Source organism: Barbatula barbatula (assembly GCF_947034865.1).
Source record: "Barbatula barbatula genome assembly, chromosome: 1".
Taxonomy (NCBI): Eukaryota; Metazoa; Chordata; class Actinopteri; order Cypriniformes; family Nemacheilidae; genus Barbatula; species Barbatula barbatula.
The window spans coordinates 21,754,530-21,772,090 of record NC_136766.1 but is presented as its reverse complement, the minus strand read 5'-3'; the positions used below and the strand labels follow the sequence as shown (position 1 = coordinate 21,772,090).

General features: G+C 41.1%; 1 protein-coding gene across 10 annotated transcripts in view; it reads left to right on the top strand.

The window, feature by feature from the left end:
* The window catches only part of sox6 (SRY-box transcription factor 6), a 142,203-nt gene that overhangs the window by 113,509 nt on the left and 11,133 nt on the right, over positions 1 to 17,561 (top strand). For all 10 annotated transcript variants that reach the window (XM_079457548.1, XM_079457549.1, XM_079457544.1 and 7 more), the window contains 4 exons: positions 1,880 to 2,029; positions 4,127 to 4,301; positions 5,425 to 5,612; positions 14,798 to 14,903. In XM_079457548.1, the coding sequence (XP_079313674.1) occupies positions 1,880 to 2,029; positions 4,127 to 4,301; positions 5,425 to 5,612; positions 14,798 to 14,903 (619 nt within the window). The remainder of the gene's footprint in view (positions 1 to 1,879; positions 2,030 to 4,126; positions 4,302 to 5,424; positions 5,613 to 14,797; positions 14,904 to 17,561) is intronic.

Genomic DNA, 17,561 nt, shown 5'->3' with positions numbered 1-17,561 from the left:
CAACGACTGGGGCTGTAAAAACAAATGAAGAATGGTGACTGCTATTTTTGGCAAGGATGGAAAATTGGCCTAAATGTTGCTATTGAAGTTTCGGGGTCGAGTAATGCCTGCCGGAGTAGCAAGGGGGCAATTTTCTGTGTCACTCAGTCCAAGGTGATTATGAAATGAGCTAAGTTTGATCCAGGGTCAGAATTGTAGTTTTTTGTAAGGGGCAATAGTGGCCCCTCAGGATTGATTCACAGAGGCATTTTTATCACGCATTAATTTCTTAAATACAAATGAATAAACTAAAATGCAATGAATTTTCAAGCTGTTAAAAATACGGAATAATATCAAATATCTACTTGTATGTCGCTTTGGATAAGGACATCTGCCAAATGATTAAATGTAAATATAAAAGTTATTAAAAATTGCACAAATTATATAGAAAACCTTTAAGTAATAAACTTGTTCATGTGTTAGATTACATAAACACTGTTCACATTTTTATTGCCTTAAATATTTAAGTTACGTTTAAAATTTTCAAAAATGTGTTATTGTAATTTGTAAGTATAAGTTGAATAAATGTTGAACATATTTTGACGAGATAATAAAACCAATATAAAACATTTACAAATTTAAAATAGAAAGTTAAACAAAAAAACAATTACAACGTAGCTTTATCAAGCTATGTAAATATTTACATTAAATATTTTAATGTACTTTTGTTCACATAAAAATGTAGTATTGTTGTAATTTAAAAAACTTTTTTCGCGAGCTACACTTACAAATAAAAACATAAGAATTCACTATGAGGGTATTTTTGCTTTCCCATTGTATTTATCTGAGTTTTGTTGCTAACAGTGACATTATTGACAAGTGTGCTGGTTAGTTTTAAAACGTCTTCATATTTGACACTCCTGCTTAACGTGAGAGACATAAGACAATACAAGCATTAACCTGCCCGCTGATCAATATTTGCCTGAGGGAAAGCAGAAGTGCATATAGCTCTCCTCTCCTTAGAGAGCATGAAATGAAGTATGGATCGTTCTCCGCATCTGTGAATAATGCACAGCACTAAAACAAATGTCAATACTTGCTGTTGTACGGTTTGCAATGAATCGTTTCTTTTGATCAAACGCTACTTTCGTTTTTTACGGTACAGTTGTACTTTTATTCTTTTTGTCTGCCTGGTGTGTGGGTTTGATGTCAAAGTCATTCTCAATAGGTTATGACAGATGATCAGTCTCAGAGCTGAAGCCTAGACCTCTCACACACACTTTCCGTGCTCGCTTCCGTTAAATGATTGACACGTAGCGCTGAATCCGTACAACTGAAAGGTTGCTCAAGAGAGCGAGTGCGTTGACCGCAGGCCAATGAAAATAAGCAGGAGAACATGAATTTCTTTATGTCAGGTTTCCTGTCATAATGAGCGTCTTTGATAAACCGACTAATGAAAACCCGACAACGTTGAGTTTGGTTAACTTTGTTTAAGGGAACGTGCCCTGTGCAAAAGAAGTAGCGTAACTCAGGTGTCTGTGTTGCCTGTGCAGTCTGTGACTCATAAAGGCGCCAATTAAAGTAAAAGGGGAAAGAGAGGGGAAGGAAATCAGATCTAGAGAGGGAGCAAGTCTGCGAATCTTGTGTGATGAGTGGAAAAAAGTGTCTACATGTCTCTTGTATGCGTGCCATCGCTGTGTGGTTTTTCGGGCTGCTGTCTCTCCCTGGATCCAAGCTTTGATATACAGTTAGACCTTTGATGCAGCTTCTGTGTCGGGATGGAAAGGAAAAAAGAAATGCAGGAGGGAGGAAGAGAGAGAGGAGAAAATTGAGAATAAAGGCTTCGAATGGTGTCTGGCTTTGGATATTAACGCATTGTGGGTTGTGTCTCTCCGTACAGCAACTCTACGCCGCCCAGCTGGCCAGCATGCAGGTCTCTCCAGGAGCCAAGATGCCCCCGCTGCCCCAGCCCCCTAATTCTGGTGGACCCATCTCCCCCTCTGGCTTGAAGAATGAGAAGAGAGCTTGTACCCCCCTCACTCAAGTAAAGGTACGGTCCCTGCCTGGTCCGTTGCAGTTGGAGTGGTGTTTGACCGATATTCTCAGCTTCCTCTGTTCAGTAAGTCTGGTAGGTACTGCGGCGAGGGCTCGCCGCTGGTTCTCCTTTAAATCCGAGCCCATCAATCTGAGCTGCTTTTACAAGGCACCGGCTCTCTCAAGCAGAACTCTGTGGACAGGGTTGCTATGGCTCTTTCTGCCCCTGAAGAGCAATTTTTGGAACACACCACTCGGTTTCTCATCAAAGACACTGGCCACATTTTTAACTTTGAACTTGGACAGAACAAAGACAATGACATCAGCGGCACATAATCTAAATATATTGATGAGGCTACAATGATGTGATGATTTCTCTTTTGTTTCTTTTATAAGATTAACAGTAGGGGACTCGCACCACATGGCTCTTTTCCACCGGTTTTCAGCTCAGAGCTGAGCCTGTATGCATCATCGTCCTGCGGCTGTAACATAAAACACGCACATTTGGAAAAGTTTAGGTTAATATCACAATAGAGTTGATGATAAATCATTGAGCTGAACGGTAGTGTGTGCGTAGCGCTGTTTGCGGTCTGCTCAGCTCGGCTGCTCCTCCGGGGTTTTTGGAGCTGTGCCCTTGGAGAGCACTGCCACATATAAACATCTCAGCCTCTTTTCAGAGCAGACGCTAAGATCGTTGGAAATTACACCGAGCCTATGTTCAACCGCATAGTCGGATGGGCATTTTTAGACGTGCAGAGTCATTGCTGTTAGCCCTCAGCTCTGAATCTAATCGGTTAATTGACTCGTGTTGAACGAGAATCCTAATGTTAATATTGATAAAAGATGTTGCTTGATTTTTGCCCCGTTAGCTCCATATGTAGATATGTTGTGCTTAATTAGCTAGCAATCTGTTTGTTTGTCTAGTTGAAGGATAATTGAACGACAAACTGTTATTGGCAGTCAGATTTTTAAAGAGCTGGGGGCAGTCTCTGTATGTGGCCCATCTGTTTGGACACAGCCAGCGAAATCTTTTTCAAGCCTGGATATACTTGAGATTTACAGTCAACTGAACTGCTAAAACGGCGATTGCTAACCAGTTGTTTTATCTGAGATGTGTTTAATGTGATGAAATTACCTACCTAAAAAATAATTTTAGATGGATGATGCTTCTGAGCTTTAGTTATATAGCGTTTCACTCATGAAGCTGTTACACATATTTTTTTTCATTTTTTTTCATGTGCCTCAGTTGATGGAATATTACAGTTTTTATGGGATTTTTTACAGTATGTCGTATAAATAATGCTTTTATGTATAATCCGAGCTAAAATTTTTTGGGAAATCTCATGTAAAGAGAAATGCGTAAAGTAACCTTCAAATTTATGAAATTATAATTATTTTTTACATCTAGTTACGGATTGCAGCTTTAACTGTCATTCAAAATTTGTACAATTTTACACATATACAAATTATTTAAAAAAGCAAATAATTCAATTATTTTTAGTTACTGAGCAAGTAAATAATACTTTACAAAAAATTAAGTATTTTACAATGTATTTTTTCTCTGGTGCCCCAGCTGACGCAATAGTACAGTTTTTTACATTAAGTTATGGATTGCAGTTTTAACTTTAATTCTAAACTTTTACAAGTGTACCCATATAATTGATGGGTCAATATAATAATGCAATTTTATTTTACTACATTTAATATTAATTAGACCACTTTGAATCTATTCACCTCATAACGCCAATGAGGCAGATACCTACATAATAGTTATATGTTTATCCACATTTTTTCCGTAAGCTCACCCCGGTTTAAAAACGACTGCATTATTTGTTAACCGTTTCTCCAGGCCTGAAAGCAGGTGAGGAGATAAAGATGTGTGCTCAGACAGAGTGGGTTTTAATTATCCTGAACAAAGCCTGGCCCTCGCTCCACTAAGGAGCTACAGCATGGCACAGAGCCTGGCTATGAATACAGAACCCATGTCTTGGAGGAGTTGGGCTAATTATTCAACAGTAATAGCCTCTGGTGCATTGTCTTTTATGTGAGATGGAAAGCATCTCTCTGTTGGGCGTCCCTGTTTTAACAGAAGCTTTGTGTCTTTTATGTACAGGAGGAGGGAACGCAGCCTCTCAACCTCTCCGCCCGACCCAAAACAGCTGAGCCGGTCAAATCTCCCACATCCCCAACACAAAGTCTCTTCCCAGGCAGCAAGAGCAGCCCGAACAGTCTGTCTAAGAGCGGAGGAATCCCCAGCCCCATTGGAGGAATAGGTCGCTCATCTCTGGGTAAAACTTTCATGTTTCATAATTATAAAGATTCTCACCCGCGATAGACTCCCATTTCACCATCTCTCTTAGATGCAGCCATGTTAACTGCTTTAGAATAGAGCTGCGCATACCATTGGTGTATTTTTTTTCAAAGCTTGTAGGTCATCTCTCATATTAAGATTTCTTTTTCGGAAGCTGCTACTAACAGTTACTAAAAACAGTCTTTCATTAAAACGACACTGTGTTGTTGAGCAGCTTTCATTTCCCTCCTTCTCTTGGAGTTGGGCTTTGAACACAGGCTTGGTGTTTGTTTTTCTACTATTTCCGAGATTTAACTGCCATCCCGCCTCACCTCACTTTGATCCACTAATTACAGAAAGGCGACACACACTGAGATTGCTCGCTTAGTTTCCTGCTCCCCCCACACACAGTGTTGGCCACACTTGCACACTATACGCACAGAGCCTGATAACAAGATCTCCTATATTTTGTTTCCCAATATGGCCTTAAAAGTACTGTATAGGGTTTACAGGGGGCTGCGGAAGAGCGGTTCCAGACACCACACAGCGACAAAAAATAAGAATAAAAGTTATAATCTAAATATAATGTGCTTTTTTATTTTATAAACATGTTTTGTGAAACCTTAAGAATGAGACTGACATGGATCTTTTGTCTTTGCGGGTATAAAGTTTCTAATCTGCTTTATTCTTTATGTTTGTTCACCTATTTTGCACGCATTTATTATATTAGAGAGAGATCATTTACTCCCCCTCATATCATATAAAAACGTGTATGACTTTCTTCTGCAAAACACAAAAGAAGATATTTTGAAGAATTTTGGTAACTGAACATCATTGGCCCCCATTGACTTCCATTCTATGGACAAAACCACAGACATTTCTCAAAATATCTTCTTTTCTGTTCCACAAAACAAAGAGTAAAATACGGGTTTTAAATCATATGAGAGTGAATAAATGATGTCAAATGTTTATTTCTGAGTGAACATTCCCTTTATTAGACTCAGTTTTGTGTATAATAATGTATAAATGTTTATAATATTGAAGTGAAGCTACTGAACGCAATTCAAGCACTTAAGTTGCTGGATTTTTTTGCGCATTAACCAAGTGATTCATCCCTGCAGATATCCTGTCCAGCCTGAACTCAACAGCATTGTTTGGAGATCAGGACGCGGTGATGAAGGCCATTCAGGAGGCGAGGAAAATGAGGGAGCAGATACAGAGAGAGCAGCTGCTGCATCATCAGCAAGGAATGGATGCCAAGCTCTCTGCCCTCACCGGCATGAGTCTGAACAACTGCCGGGTTGATAAGGTGAGATCCTTCACAACAACATCTTCTCGTTCCAACTCCTTTCGCCTGAGGGCACAACAGCAGCCGAGGCTCAAGGACTTGAGCCCACAGTGTTTTTTCAGAGATGATCTTTAAAACCAATCAAGGCCTTTGAAGCCCGTCCAAAGGAGTGTCTTTGATTGGCATTGGCAGGGTAGATGATGGATGAGCGCGTGTTTGTGTTTGTGAGCGAGGACCATCGTCGTCCTCTGGTGCCCGGCCTGCGCGGGTTCAAACTGTGATGTCTCTGCCCAATTAAAGCGTTCAGGCGGCCCTCTTCAGCCCCTGGTGTGGGACAGGCCCACTTTGTATGGGGAGCGTGCGTTCTCTCAGGGATTCCTTTTAAAAATATCTTCAATCAATGAGTCAATCAAGGAGCAAAAAACAGACACCACTACCATCTGATTGATGCCATGGTGCCAGTTGGCTGTGAGACGCAGGCAGGAACCGGGAGTGGAAAGTTATTAATATTTCAGCACTTGATTACTTTTAACCAGCTTCTTAAAGTAGGCCAATGTATATGTAAAAAAAGTAGAGGGACTATTTTTAAACAAACTCCAGGCGAAACACATGCGCCCAGATTCGGGTGGACAAGTGTGTGCTCCGTAAAGTACAAACAGCAGTGACGTTCAGCTTAAAGCTTCAGATTCCCACCAGCTATTCGCGAAATTCTCATGACTGAGTTTTTTTCATTGTAGGTGTTTCTCCCAGCAATTTACTGTACCTCTTTACTGCCCACAAAAGCATTGTAGAAGCCATAATCTTGTTTTCTCAAACACAATGCTCAACTCTAAGCCATTATAAATGGAGATATCACCTAAGCCACTGCATTACACGCCATTCTTCAGAGATTTCACTCTCTTTTGTTTGTGTTCTTTGAATGTGGGTACGGTATGTGAACGTGCAGCCGTCACCTGTGGCTGTCTCCCTCCCTTCCCCTTTCTTCATTCTACCTCCACCAGCCTCAACTCATCCTCTCCAGCGCTCCTTACCTCCCAAACTCGCTGCGGGGTTAGCTTATGGTCAGCCAAACATGAGAATATGCCGCTACATGACCTGAATGTTGCGCCAACAATGGCTGAAAAGAAACGTTTGTCAACAGGCAGCACACACCTATGCCTGCATTGTTCTTACCAGGCAGAGCTTAACGCTTTCTTTCTTTCCTTTTGTTCGTGCTCGGGGTTTTGTCTTCACACGATTGTGAGGCCCTCCTTTTCACATGGTTATTTTGGCGGCTCGGCTCAGGTGAGCCTGGCGAATGCTTTTCCTGTGTCTCTTCACCACCCCCACCGACCCCCTTCCTCCATAAGCTCCATGCCCTGGAGAAAAAGACATTAAGCTTCAGGCTAAATGTGTTTTCCCTGAAGGACTTTGATGTAAGGGCAAGGTAATTCTGGGAAGCTGACGGTGCAAAGATCCGCTGTCTTTGACAGGAGCACAACAACCAATAATAATTAAGTGTTCTATCACCGTGAAAATATGACTGGTATGTTTGAATTTTCATTGTTGCTATAGGTTATTCCGCAGATCACAAAGACTCCTTCCATTGAAGTCAATCAGGCATCATTCACAAAGACTTTCTCTGCCTTTATTTCTTTCTCCTCATCTGAGTTTGAGGTTGCTCCCGTATCTCAGAATATAACTTTTTATGACCTTTACCGTAAAATCCAGAAGAAGAAATGTCAAACTTCTTTTGTACTGTAACGTCTCTCAGAGGCCTGTCTGCATCTGATGATATCATAAAGGCAGTTCCACCACAGTCTGTTGCTAGGCCAAACAGATTTATTCATTTCACAAACAACCAGAAGTCAAACAGAAACTGTCTATTCCATTTCATGCAGTATGCTCCAAACGCCCCTGAAATTTGAAGCTAATTCTAATGCAGCCGTTAATAATTCCCAATGAAATATTGTTCAGTTATTCAGTATTGTTACATAACATCTGAAATACTTCATTTACATTAAAAGCCAGAAAAAAGGGGCAATGCCCTGTACCCATATCTTTCTAACGGGACACTTAACATGTCATGGAGGAGAGCTTCTTACAGCAATGCACAAAACAGTAATGAACTGTCCGTTGTATATCACCGGAGTCAGACAGTCGGCCTGTGCCGCTGCTCACGCCTGTAGGTGTTCCAGATAAAAGCTTTCACTTTGGTCAGTTTCAGAATATGAATATTTCAGCACATCGCCTCACCTGACATAAATACTGGACGCCCTTTAATAACTGCCTTCCAGTTTGCTGTTTGGAAGTTTATCATGGTGAAAGCTTACGCGGAAGATTCTAGAAAGGTAACATAAATGGGATTAAGGAGAGGTTAACATCATCTACTGGGGCTGTTGGTGGGGGATATTAAATATTGATTTATCCCAGTGTAACGACTGAGCCGCAGAGTGGGGCTAAGTGCTGCTTACAGATGGATCAATTCATCTTTTAATAAAAAGTGTGTCTGTAGAACACAATGGATTGACCGGCATCCATTTCTCTCTCTTTTATATATCGCACGCAGTCACTTCCTTGTCTCGCGCCTCTCTCTCATTCTCTATATTCTCTCTCTCTCTCTCTGTTCTGTTTGCTGAGATGGAAGAGCCGTGTCCTTTGAGTCTTCTGTCTTTTAGGTGTATGTGTAAAATATTCATGTTTTACTGTTTGCTTGCGTGTTTTCTATCTGTCTTTCTTTTTTCAGTCCCATCAGTGAAAGAAAAGCTTTTATGGGACCTCTAACAATTTGCTTTTTGGTCAAATATTTATTATTTGTTTCATTGTCTACGGAGAGCAATTACTCCACTTTATTATTTATTTGTCCCAGTGCATGTCCTTTTTTATATAGTCTCATATTCTAAATGTAAAGTTTTGTTTCATACAATAATTTTTCTGTGATTTCAATCTAAAGATATACAAGTAAAATTTTCACAGAATGTTATTTACATTGTGAAGAATGTTTTTATGTATAACACATATGGTTTTAGGAGCTGGGGTTTCACAGACTGGGTCAAATTTTTTCCACTTTCAGTATAATAAGTGTAACTACTGTGCTTTGTTTGAACTTACATTTTAGAATGAAATTTTACAAGCCACGTAATGATAAGGTTCCAGCACTTTGGAAAGAGGCCAGATTTTGATTTTAGATATCGCTCTTGCTAATAACCTAGTTTTCGACAGACGTCGCAGTCCGGCGGGCTCTGGTGGGGATATAAAATATATTCTTGTGCTGACACTTCCCAAACTGGAATCAAAGGGTGAAAGGCCAGTGTATTAACCTATTGAGCATCCGCGTGGCTCTGCGCCCCCCCCCCCCCCGCCTACATTATTGATGAGAGGAATATTCACTTTTCTCAAATCCCAGAGCACAGGGCCACAAACATTTAAATGGAGCTTTGCTCCCTCCCATCGAAATCCTCACCCCCTACCTTTACATCCAAAGCCAATGTTTGCCCTCCTTCCCTCCCTGTGTGTGTTAGGGTCCTATTCACGCTTCCCTTTACAAAGTCTTGGGGTATAATCTTGTCTGGTCTGCAGCCCTGGAAGCAATTTTCCACCGCTTTTTCTGCTGCTGTCTCGGAAATTGCCAGCATAGGTTATTTTTGGCCGCAGAGTAAATCCTGCCATACATAGCTTTGGCCATCCCAAATTTGATTATATTTTGAACTCAGGCACTGCTCATTGCCAGCAAGTGCCATTGTTGAGTATTGCTTACATTATTTCTTTGTTCCAATTGTTTGGATGTTCCAGAGAATAAAAATAATGCCTTTTTTGATGGATTGTGTGGGTTTGAACGTGTGTGGGCGTACGTCCCGGTCTAGTTTTGAAACAATGCCACACACTTATTTTTACTCTTATTTTTTCCTAGTGCAACATGACCAAAGCTCAGCTCTGATGTTACGCTGTGGCTGCGTAAAATCCCAAATGGCCATAACAGGGCACTCGTTCAAAAATATAACAAGCCTCTAAACGCCAGACCTGCACTGGTTCTGCTTACTGCAGATATCATACAACAAAACTAGCGTAAAGAATAAAGTACAATGGGTCGATTATGTCGCCATATTTGGAAGGATCCCCTCCGAACAGACGCATAAAGAAACCTCTGTCTTCCAGATCATGAAATTCCCAGTGTCCATTATTTTAAACAGATAGCATGATAACAGCAGAGAAAGCCAAGGCTCTTCTTAACAGATCCTTGAGGGCTTTGTGAACAGTTCAGGGTCATTTAAAGCCTAAAAAGCATATAAAAAAGGTCCAGAGCGAAATATCTCGACGCAGCAGGAGCGAAAAACAGCGCTGGACATGTTCCTTTATAGCCAAGAGATGGACATAAAACGGTTCATTTCCCCAGTGATGTTAAAAGGTCAGATGTTTTGGGTAAAGTTCCTAGTTTTTATAAGAGACCGAAAGTTGTTAGTTTTACATGCCGTGATGGTATAATGTTTCACAGTGATGCTCATTCTGAAAAGAGATTACAATAAAAAATGAGGTCACGAAAATGCAACTGTGTCTTCGGTGCAGCTCTTCTGGAACTATGAATGATCACCGGTGGAGGGAGGTCTCATTCGCTCTGTGCCAACGGCCGCTCCTTCATTCTGGAAGCCTCTGAGCATGGAACGCCGCTCAGGAATAAAAAGCGAGTGACCGCATGAAAGGAACACCAAGCTCACCGCACAACTGCATGTGCTTTAGACTAAACGTTTCAGAACTACCAACTACTGGAAGCTGCACAATTATAAATAACATTGTGATTGGTTACGGAGGGAATTGAAAGCAGATGAGGGGCAAAATAGACGTGCGCTTTAGTGGGTTGTACTGTATAGGGCCTGGCCACAGAATTCTGAGATGACTGAAGCTATATTGCGCATAGACGGTCAGCACTCATTGTAATATCCTTTCAAAGCCTTCCTTTTTTTCCTCTATCACTTGGATCTCTGAGCCAGGTGTTGAATCTTGAGAACATGATGTATTCTCAGCATTCAGTCTCAAGACACATGACACAAGCACAGTTTCACTGGACCATTGTGTTGGTTTCATTTCTTGTTTTGTGTCAGATTATGATATTAGCCTCGTGCAACTGGTCAGATTAGTAAACCGCACCTGCTAATTTAAGTTCTATGTTGCGTTCAACCTGCTCATGCCTTCTCATCTGTAAGAAGCAAAGGCGTATGCTTTCCCCATTCTCTTTTAAAACATCTGGATGCGGATGCCCACGTTAAGCAGGCCCAAATTTACCTCACAATTGCCATTATCTGGACTCGCGCACATCCAGCTGGAACAATCCAAGGCCATATGGCCGAAGCCTGGCTATTTATAAGGGAGGATAAGCGTCATTCTATGGCAATGCAATGTGTAAGTACAGGGTAGACACCAGCACAATGCGCTTCTGCCCGAAATACACCCCGCTGCAGTCCTCAGGCACATGTTCTGCGGCCGGCCTGATTAAAGCCTTCTCCGCTGTGCTGACATGGGCTCCACGCTCTGGCTCCACTCCAGATGTTCAGAAGTTCCAGCGGCCTTGCCATCGCTCCTCCTGTGTTATTACTTCACCGTGCAGCCTTCCTCCGCCGAAACAAAATGCATTCAGCGACCGAATTTCAGGATGGAGGGGAAAAAAGGATAGCTGAGGGGAGATTATTGTGGGTGTCTTTTTCCACTTCAGCTCAGAGCTGTGGTTATAATTTTAGATGTGGGAACGAACGGCTGCATGCTGAACTCATTTGAGGGAAGGGCCAGCCGTGCGCCAGAGAGGTCGCGGTTAGCATGGGAGGGGCACAACGTGTACCATGACATATTTTTTCATTGTTTTTTTTTGCATTGTATTTTCCCTCTCCACCCTTTTCTCCTTCTCTCCGGCACTTGTGGATGCTGTAATGCGCATTATAAATATCCTTTATAGCACAATACAGAGATCCGCTCGTGAGTACGAGCTCGACCGGACGGGCCTTTCTCAGCAGGAGACACACCCTTCACTGCTCTGCTGTGGCAAAGTGATCAGTAAAAATTTAATGACACCATAAAATAATAAAAATGCCATTGATTTATCACAGCACTTGATGCGGACAGTAGTAAAGCCGTTTTGGACCTTTTTCAAGTCTTCAAACAAAAAGCCTGATGTTATGCATATAAATTATCTCTTTTAATATTTTTACCATAATACTAATGCTACGATATAAATTACGATATGAAAGTTACAACCAATAAGTGTATAAAACAGTATATTAAATTTTTATGGAAATTCTTTGTGCAATGTTTGAAGGTGTGCTCATTTAGTTTTTATGTTCTTGTTCACTTTTGCAATTACAGACTCTAAATGTACACTGTAAACAGACTGTCTGTCATGTATAACGGCACTTCCTAAACACGAATGACCTCTCGCGCTCTCTTTGTGAAGTAAGACATGGACCACAAAGGTGTTTGATCCCACGTTCGTATACAATAGCTCCATGTTGACTTAAAAAGTTCCTGTTTAAAAAAAGAAAGTTTAGCGCCCAAACAGTATTTAATGTAACTCGTTGATGAATGCTTCTTGTTCACCAAACTGATGTTTAATGATCATGACTTTATAAAAGGGGTTGATTGATCAGAGAGAGCCAGCTAAGCGGGGAGGACAGAAGCAAGTAATTTGTAACCCCCTCCCTCCACACACACACGCACACACGCACGCACACACACACACACACACTTTCTCCAGTTGTTGAAACCTTCCCCAGCGGACTGTCCACGGCGCATCGCCCATTGCTCGTGCGACTAATCGCACATCAGTCAATTTGTCATCGGGGGCCGTGCGCCTCTTTCATTAAGTGCAATAATGCGGTCTGGTGATGAATACAGCAGCGTAGGAGGCTTCACACGGAGCGTGGCACGGCGAGCTAGCGCTCCAACTCATCTTTACAAAGCCGCCGAGCCCAGTGGGGACCGCTACATATGTCATAATTAGAAAACACTTAAATAAGCAAGGCAGAGTCACGACAGCCAGCTCTTAATGACAGGCCATAAGCAGGTAGTGGTTAATTGTACATCAGAATCACTCAGATGGCCATAAATAATGGTTGTTCCATCAAGCATGGTGGCAAATTGCAGTACTTTTTTTCTGTACGTCTCTTGGATACTTGTGCCATGTTTTTGAGAAGCGGTAAATGTTTTCTAAGAACAGAAAGAAGTAAATAGGGCGATACTAGCGATGCATTGAGGACGATTAATACAATGTACAGTATTTTACAGTGCTTAAAAAATTTAGTATACTACATACCTGTCATAATAAAGAGGAACATGTATTTTAGGAAGCTGTAAAAAACGTTTTTATTACTGTATGTAGACAAATAACAAACAAACTTAAATGTCTTTACTCACATTTTTGTGCCCAAATCTGAGCCATAAATTAATACTGTAATTGGGCATCTGAATAAAAAATGAAGTATTTTTATTGCCATCATTGTCAAACAGGAAATTCTAAATTGCATGTATAACAACAGTAATTATATATATTAGCATTAGAAATACTTTTACTTAAGAGCATAAACACACCGCTGAACCATTAGGCCTACAGAAACATAAACTAACCAATAGTGTTAGTTAAGGGCAGATGCGGCACAAACCTTACATTGGGTTATGGTCTAATAAATATGTCAAGTAAAACTAAATTTACACCAAAATGTACACTTTATTTCTGTCATTTATTATTTTTAACTGATTTAAAAAATATGTGACAATTCTGTCAAATAAAACTTTAAAATTCTGTTCAATCGTAAACTTAATTTTTTTTTACAGTACAAATACATTTTGATGTGTTTACTGGGAATAGAATCTTTGTTTTGTTAGCACCTGTTCATATACAGACGAACACTGTAAATGATAACAATGATGTCAAACATCATTTGCAAATCAGACAATTGTCTTCCTTTAACCTGTTTTTTAAACACTCACTGACAGTGAATGAAGTCAAATTAAAGTTACCCCAGGTGCAATAATCACACAATCATCCCAAGTAATCCACTATTGTCGTGGGCTATTGACAAGTTGAGCCGAAGAGATAATCTTTTACCGTGTGAGGAGCTTCAATGCTCCTCTGACTTTCCCCAGTGGCGAAAAGAGCTGAAAACAAACAAACGAGCAAAACGGTCAAAGCAGCGCGGCTGAAAGATTAATGTGCAGGTCGGTGTCTGTGTGTGTGGCAGGGGAGCTGTTAGCATTGTTTGGGACACCCGCCCGAGTGTCTGTTCAAACTGTGTGTGATAGGCGTTCTCTGAAGAAAAGCCATGTGCCCGGAAAAAGACAATTGAAGCACACCTTTCGGCCGAGATTGAGTGCATACCCTGGGAGTAGAACAAACGATCTGGGGCCGACTCACCGTAACACGCCTCGCTTTTAGCTTCTTCAAGCACCGGTCGGAGGGGGGAGAGATTACTCGCGTCCTGCCGAGTCAAAGTGTCCATCTTCTCTTGGAGTCTTTAGAGAGAATGAGACACAAGGCCTCCGCTAATGCCCTGCCTCACTCACGGCAGAACTAGGTCATTTAACAATGGGCCCCAGCAGCAGTCGGCCCTCTCGCTCTGCATAATACATTAAGTGTAATGTGCTGCAACCATTCAGGAGAGCCTTCTGAAAGCTGTTATTTCAATCTGTAAAAGCACACGAACATGACATTTAATATTGTCGCGCGGGCGACGAATGACAGGAGTTTATTGTGCATCAAGTGTGACATGATGCCAAGTTTAATCTGAACAGAAAGTGACACGACAAAAGGGAAAACATGACGTGTTTCTCCTAGCACGAGCCTTAAATAAATGATAGACAGGGAGCTCAGAGACAGGGGCATGTATACAAAGATTAGAGGGAGGAAAAAAGAAACCCAACATTTCGCTGGAGGTCCCAAGCTGCATTGTGTGCTCAGGATCTTTCAGTGTGTTGTTTCTAAATCCATTTTACAAGAGTGTTTCAGATTTACCGGTACAAGTCCCTACAGATAGATGGGAAGAGACTATACAGTAGTTGTGATATAGATTGGCCCATCAAAATGCACGCGAGGATGATGTGTGTGTTTTTTTATTGTTATTATTATTTGGTGTTAGCCTTACAGCCTGACTGAAATGACTGAAAAGACTGAAAATACTTTTTTAAACAAGGTGCACATACTTCGGAACCCATTCTAAATATATATATATCTTTTTTTTTTGTATTTGCAGGAGAGGTCTCATTATGAAAATCTTGGTCACTTGGGTAAACTAGGCGAGGATGGAAAGATCGGTCATCACAGGGTCATCGACCTTACCAGACCAGAGGATTTTGAAGGTAAGTGTTTGTCTCCACACATTGCAAACCATGTGCTGTTTATCTGATACTTGTTACTTTGACTTAACTGAGGAATGAGGTCAAAAACAGTTCAGTCCCATGGTCAAACTGACTGGATTCCATAGGTGCTGGGTCAGTGTCAGGGGAAGTTGAAGGGGCTAGTGCAGTGTGCACAGCTGTATTTTTAAGTTTTCACAGCTAGTTCTGATTCGCTGGTGGATGACAAAGCGTTGGACAACGCTGGCCCTCATCCAGGATGGGCTCGTTTACTTCAGCTTGTGTTTGATGTGCTGGGCACGGAGGTGCAAATTCTGATAGCACTGACATGATAAGACGTCATCTCCTTTTGTCGCCCTGTCGGTACAGTAGTGAGAAACTTATATTCACAAACATTTTCCACACGAATAAATCATTTTATGCAGAGGTTTTCATGGAAACCCAGATCCAAGACAAAGGGGAAATAAATATGAATCAACCTGTATGACTTCCATCGACTTTCATTTTATGGACACAAATCCCCTGAAACATTTCTCAAAATATCTTCTTTTGTGTACCACAGAAGAAAGAGTAAATTACAGTTTCTTAATGTAAACTATTGATTTTTTTAGCTGAGTAGAAATCAAATCTGTAAAGCGTTAAAGATGCAGTTTTTCTAGCCTGGCAGTATCGTCTCTGACTTGACCACAGTAGATTCCTGCCAAGAAGGCGTCCCAACCCTTTCAGATCAGTGAGAAAGCCGATCTGAGTGGTGGGAACTGGTCTCCTCAGGGTTCCCGAGCAGTCGGGGCAGGGTTGAGGGCACACACGGCTCTAGTGATGGGCTGGTTCTTTAAAGTTAAAGTTCCCTCACCTCTTTAAAGTGGAGGTGAGGGAACGGAGAACATCCCACTGGTTCACTCCCAGTTGGGAGAGGATTAGTAGCAGGCAGAGGCCACAGAGGTTTCCTATCCCACAGGGGCGTAGTGGCGGACGCCAGTATGAGTGTTTAGAGCTCAGCAAGAGCCAACGGCATTTCCATCCCACAAACAAATCGAGATGAAGGATGTGAACAGCGTTTTTTGATGATGCGACCCACATTAAATAGTCTCTTTTACAAGCAGAATGTGTTTACCCGTTGGGATACATAAAGTGTTTTTGTGTTTAGCATTTTTTGATAGAGCATCAAACTAATTCCATGCAACTCCCCGAAATATTTAAGGAATGTTAGTGTTGTGTATGTGATACCTTACAAAAGCCAGTGCTGCATGGTTTTTATTCTGGTATTTGCCACTAGTCTCGGTTTTATTAAACTGTACTGTACTTTAGAAGCTTTGGAGCTTTATCTATAAGGCTAGCTACCTTTTTAATGCCCATTAAGTGATTTACCAAAACTACTGTATGACAAATTCTTAACGCTTTACCCAGACAAACAGACTCGCTCAGTAGCTGCTATTGGAAAGAGAGGAAAATTACTGAGTGGATCTGAACAGCGACGTGTGGAGGTCCTGAAAAGACGCGTTATATTGGAAACGGTTCGGGGTGTAAAACAGCTCTCTGTCATTGCAGTAACTCGCAGAAAGCTTTAGGTAGCTTGAACTAATATTTGCGATGCATGGAGCAACCAAATTAACAGCTGCCAAAGTTCTTACGAGAGACAGGCCGTTGGAAAATAACGGCGGCTTATGGAAATAGATAGAATTTCCTTCATTTTGCAAAAAGCCACGAGCCACATGCATCAGCTCACCGCAAAGTCATTAGGTCTTTTTAAGCTCAGAAGAAAAACATTAACTAATACCACAAAAGGCTTTAGTATGGCCCCTTTGTTCATTCACATATGGCAGCGTACAAGTTTTGTTTGCCGAACGGGTCGGGCATGTGTTTAAACTGTCTCTGTTGTAGAGGGGTCTTAACAGAACAAAGGGCATGTTGAGAGATTTTAGGGGGCAGGAAGTCAATGTAATTGAAGCATACTTTTTAAACAATATCATCCCAAATGAACGTTGGTCACAACATTATTAGTTAGGAATGGCCAAATACCTTTGTAATCTGTAGGTTATTCTTGTTTATAAATACAGTATATGTGTTTGTGCGTGCATGCGTGTGTACCTGATACATATACTATAATAATAAATATACCATGTATATTTACAGTATACTGTAAATTAAAATTGTGTGTAGGTACTGTATATATATATATACATATATTGCGAGTTTTGTGCCAAAATGAAACAACTATAAATATAAAATATTTTCTTTTTAAATGGAGTTATCTCATTTTGGAACCAAACTCTTTATATGTATGTATGTACACAAAAACAATAATGTTTTTTTATAAGGCACAGTAGTGTTTTAACAATGACACAAAAGCAGAGAACGTGTGTGAAAAGGAATGGCATGTACATGTTCTCCCAGCTTTCTGACAGTCCTTTTTTTCTTTTACTGTCACTGTAGTCTCAAACACTGCTTGTCAGCCTAGGTCTCCTTTCACAATCGCCTTCTGAGAAAAGGAATTTAGCACCCCCCCCACACACACAAAAAAAGAGTTAAACATCCAGAGCTAACTGCATGAGAAATAATAGCTTAAAGACACATGTGGTAACATGCCATGCCTTTGTCCCTATATGCTCACACACACAAACAGGGAAAAAATTCCATAAATCCAGCTGGTTAAATACCACC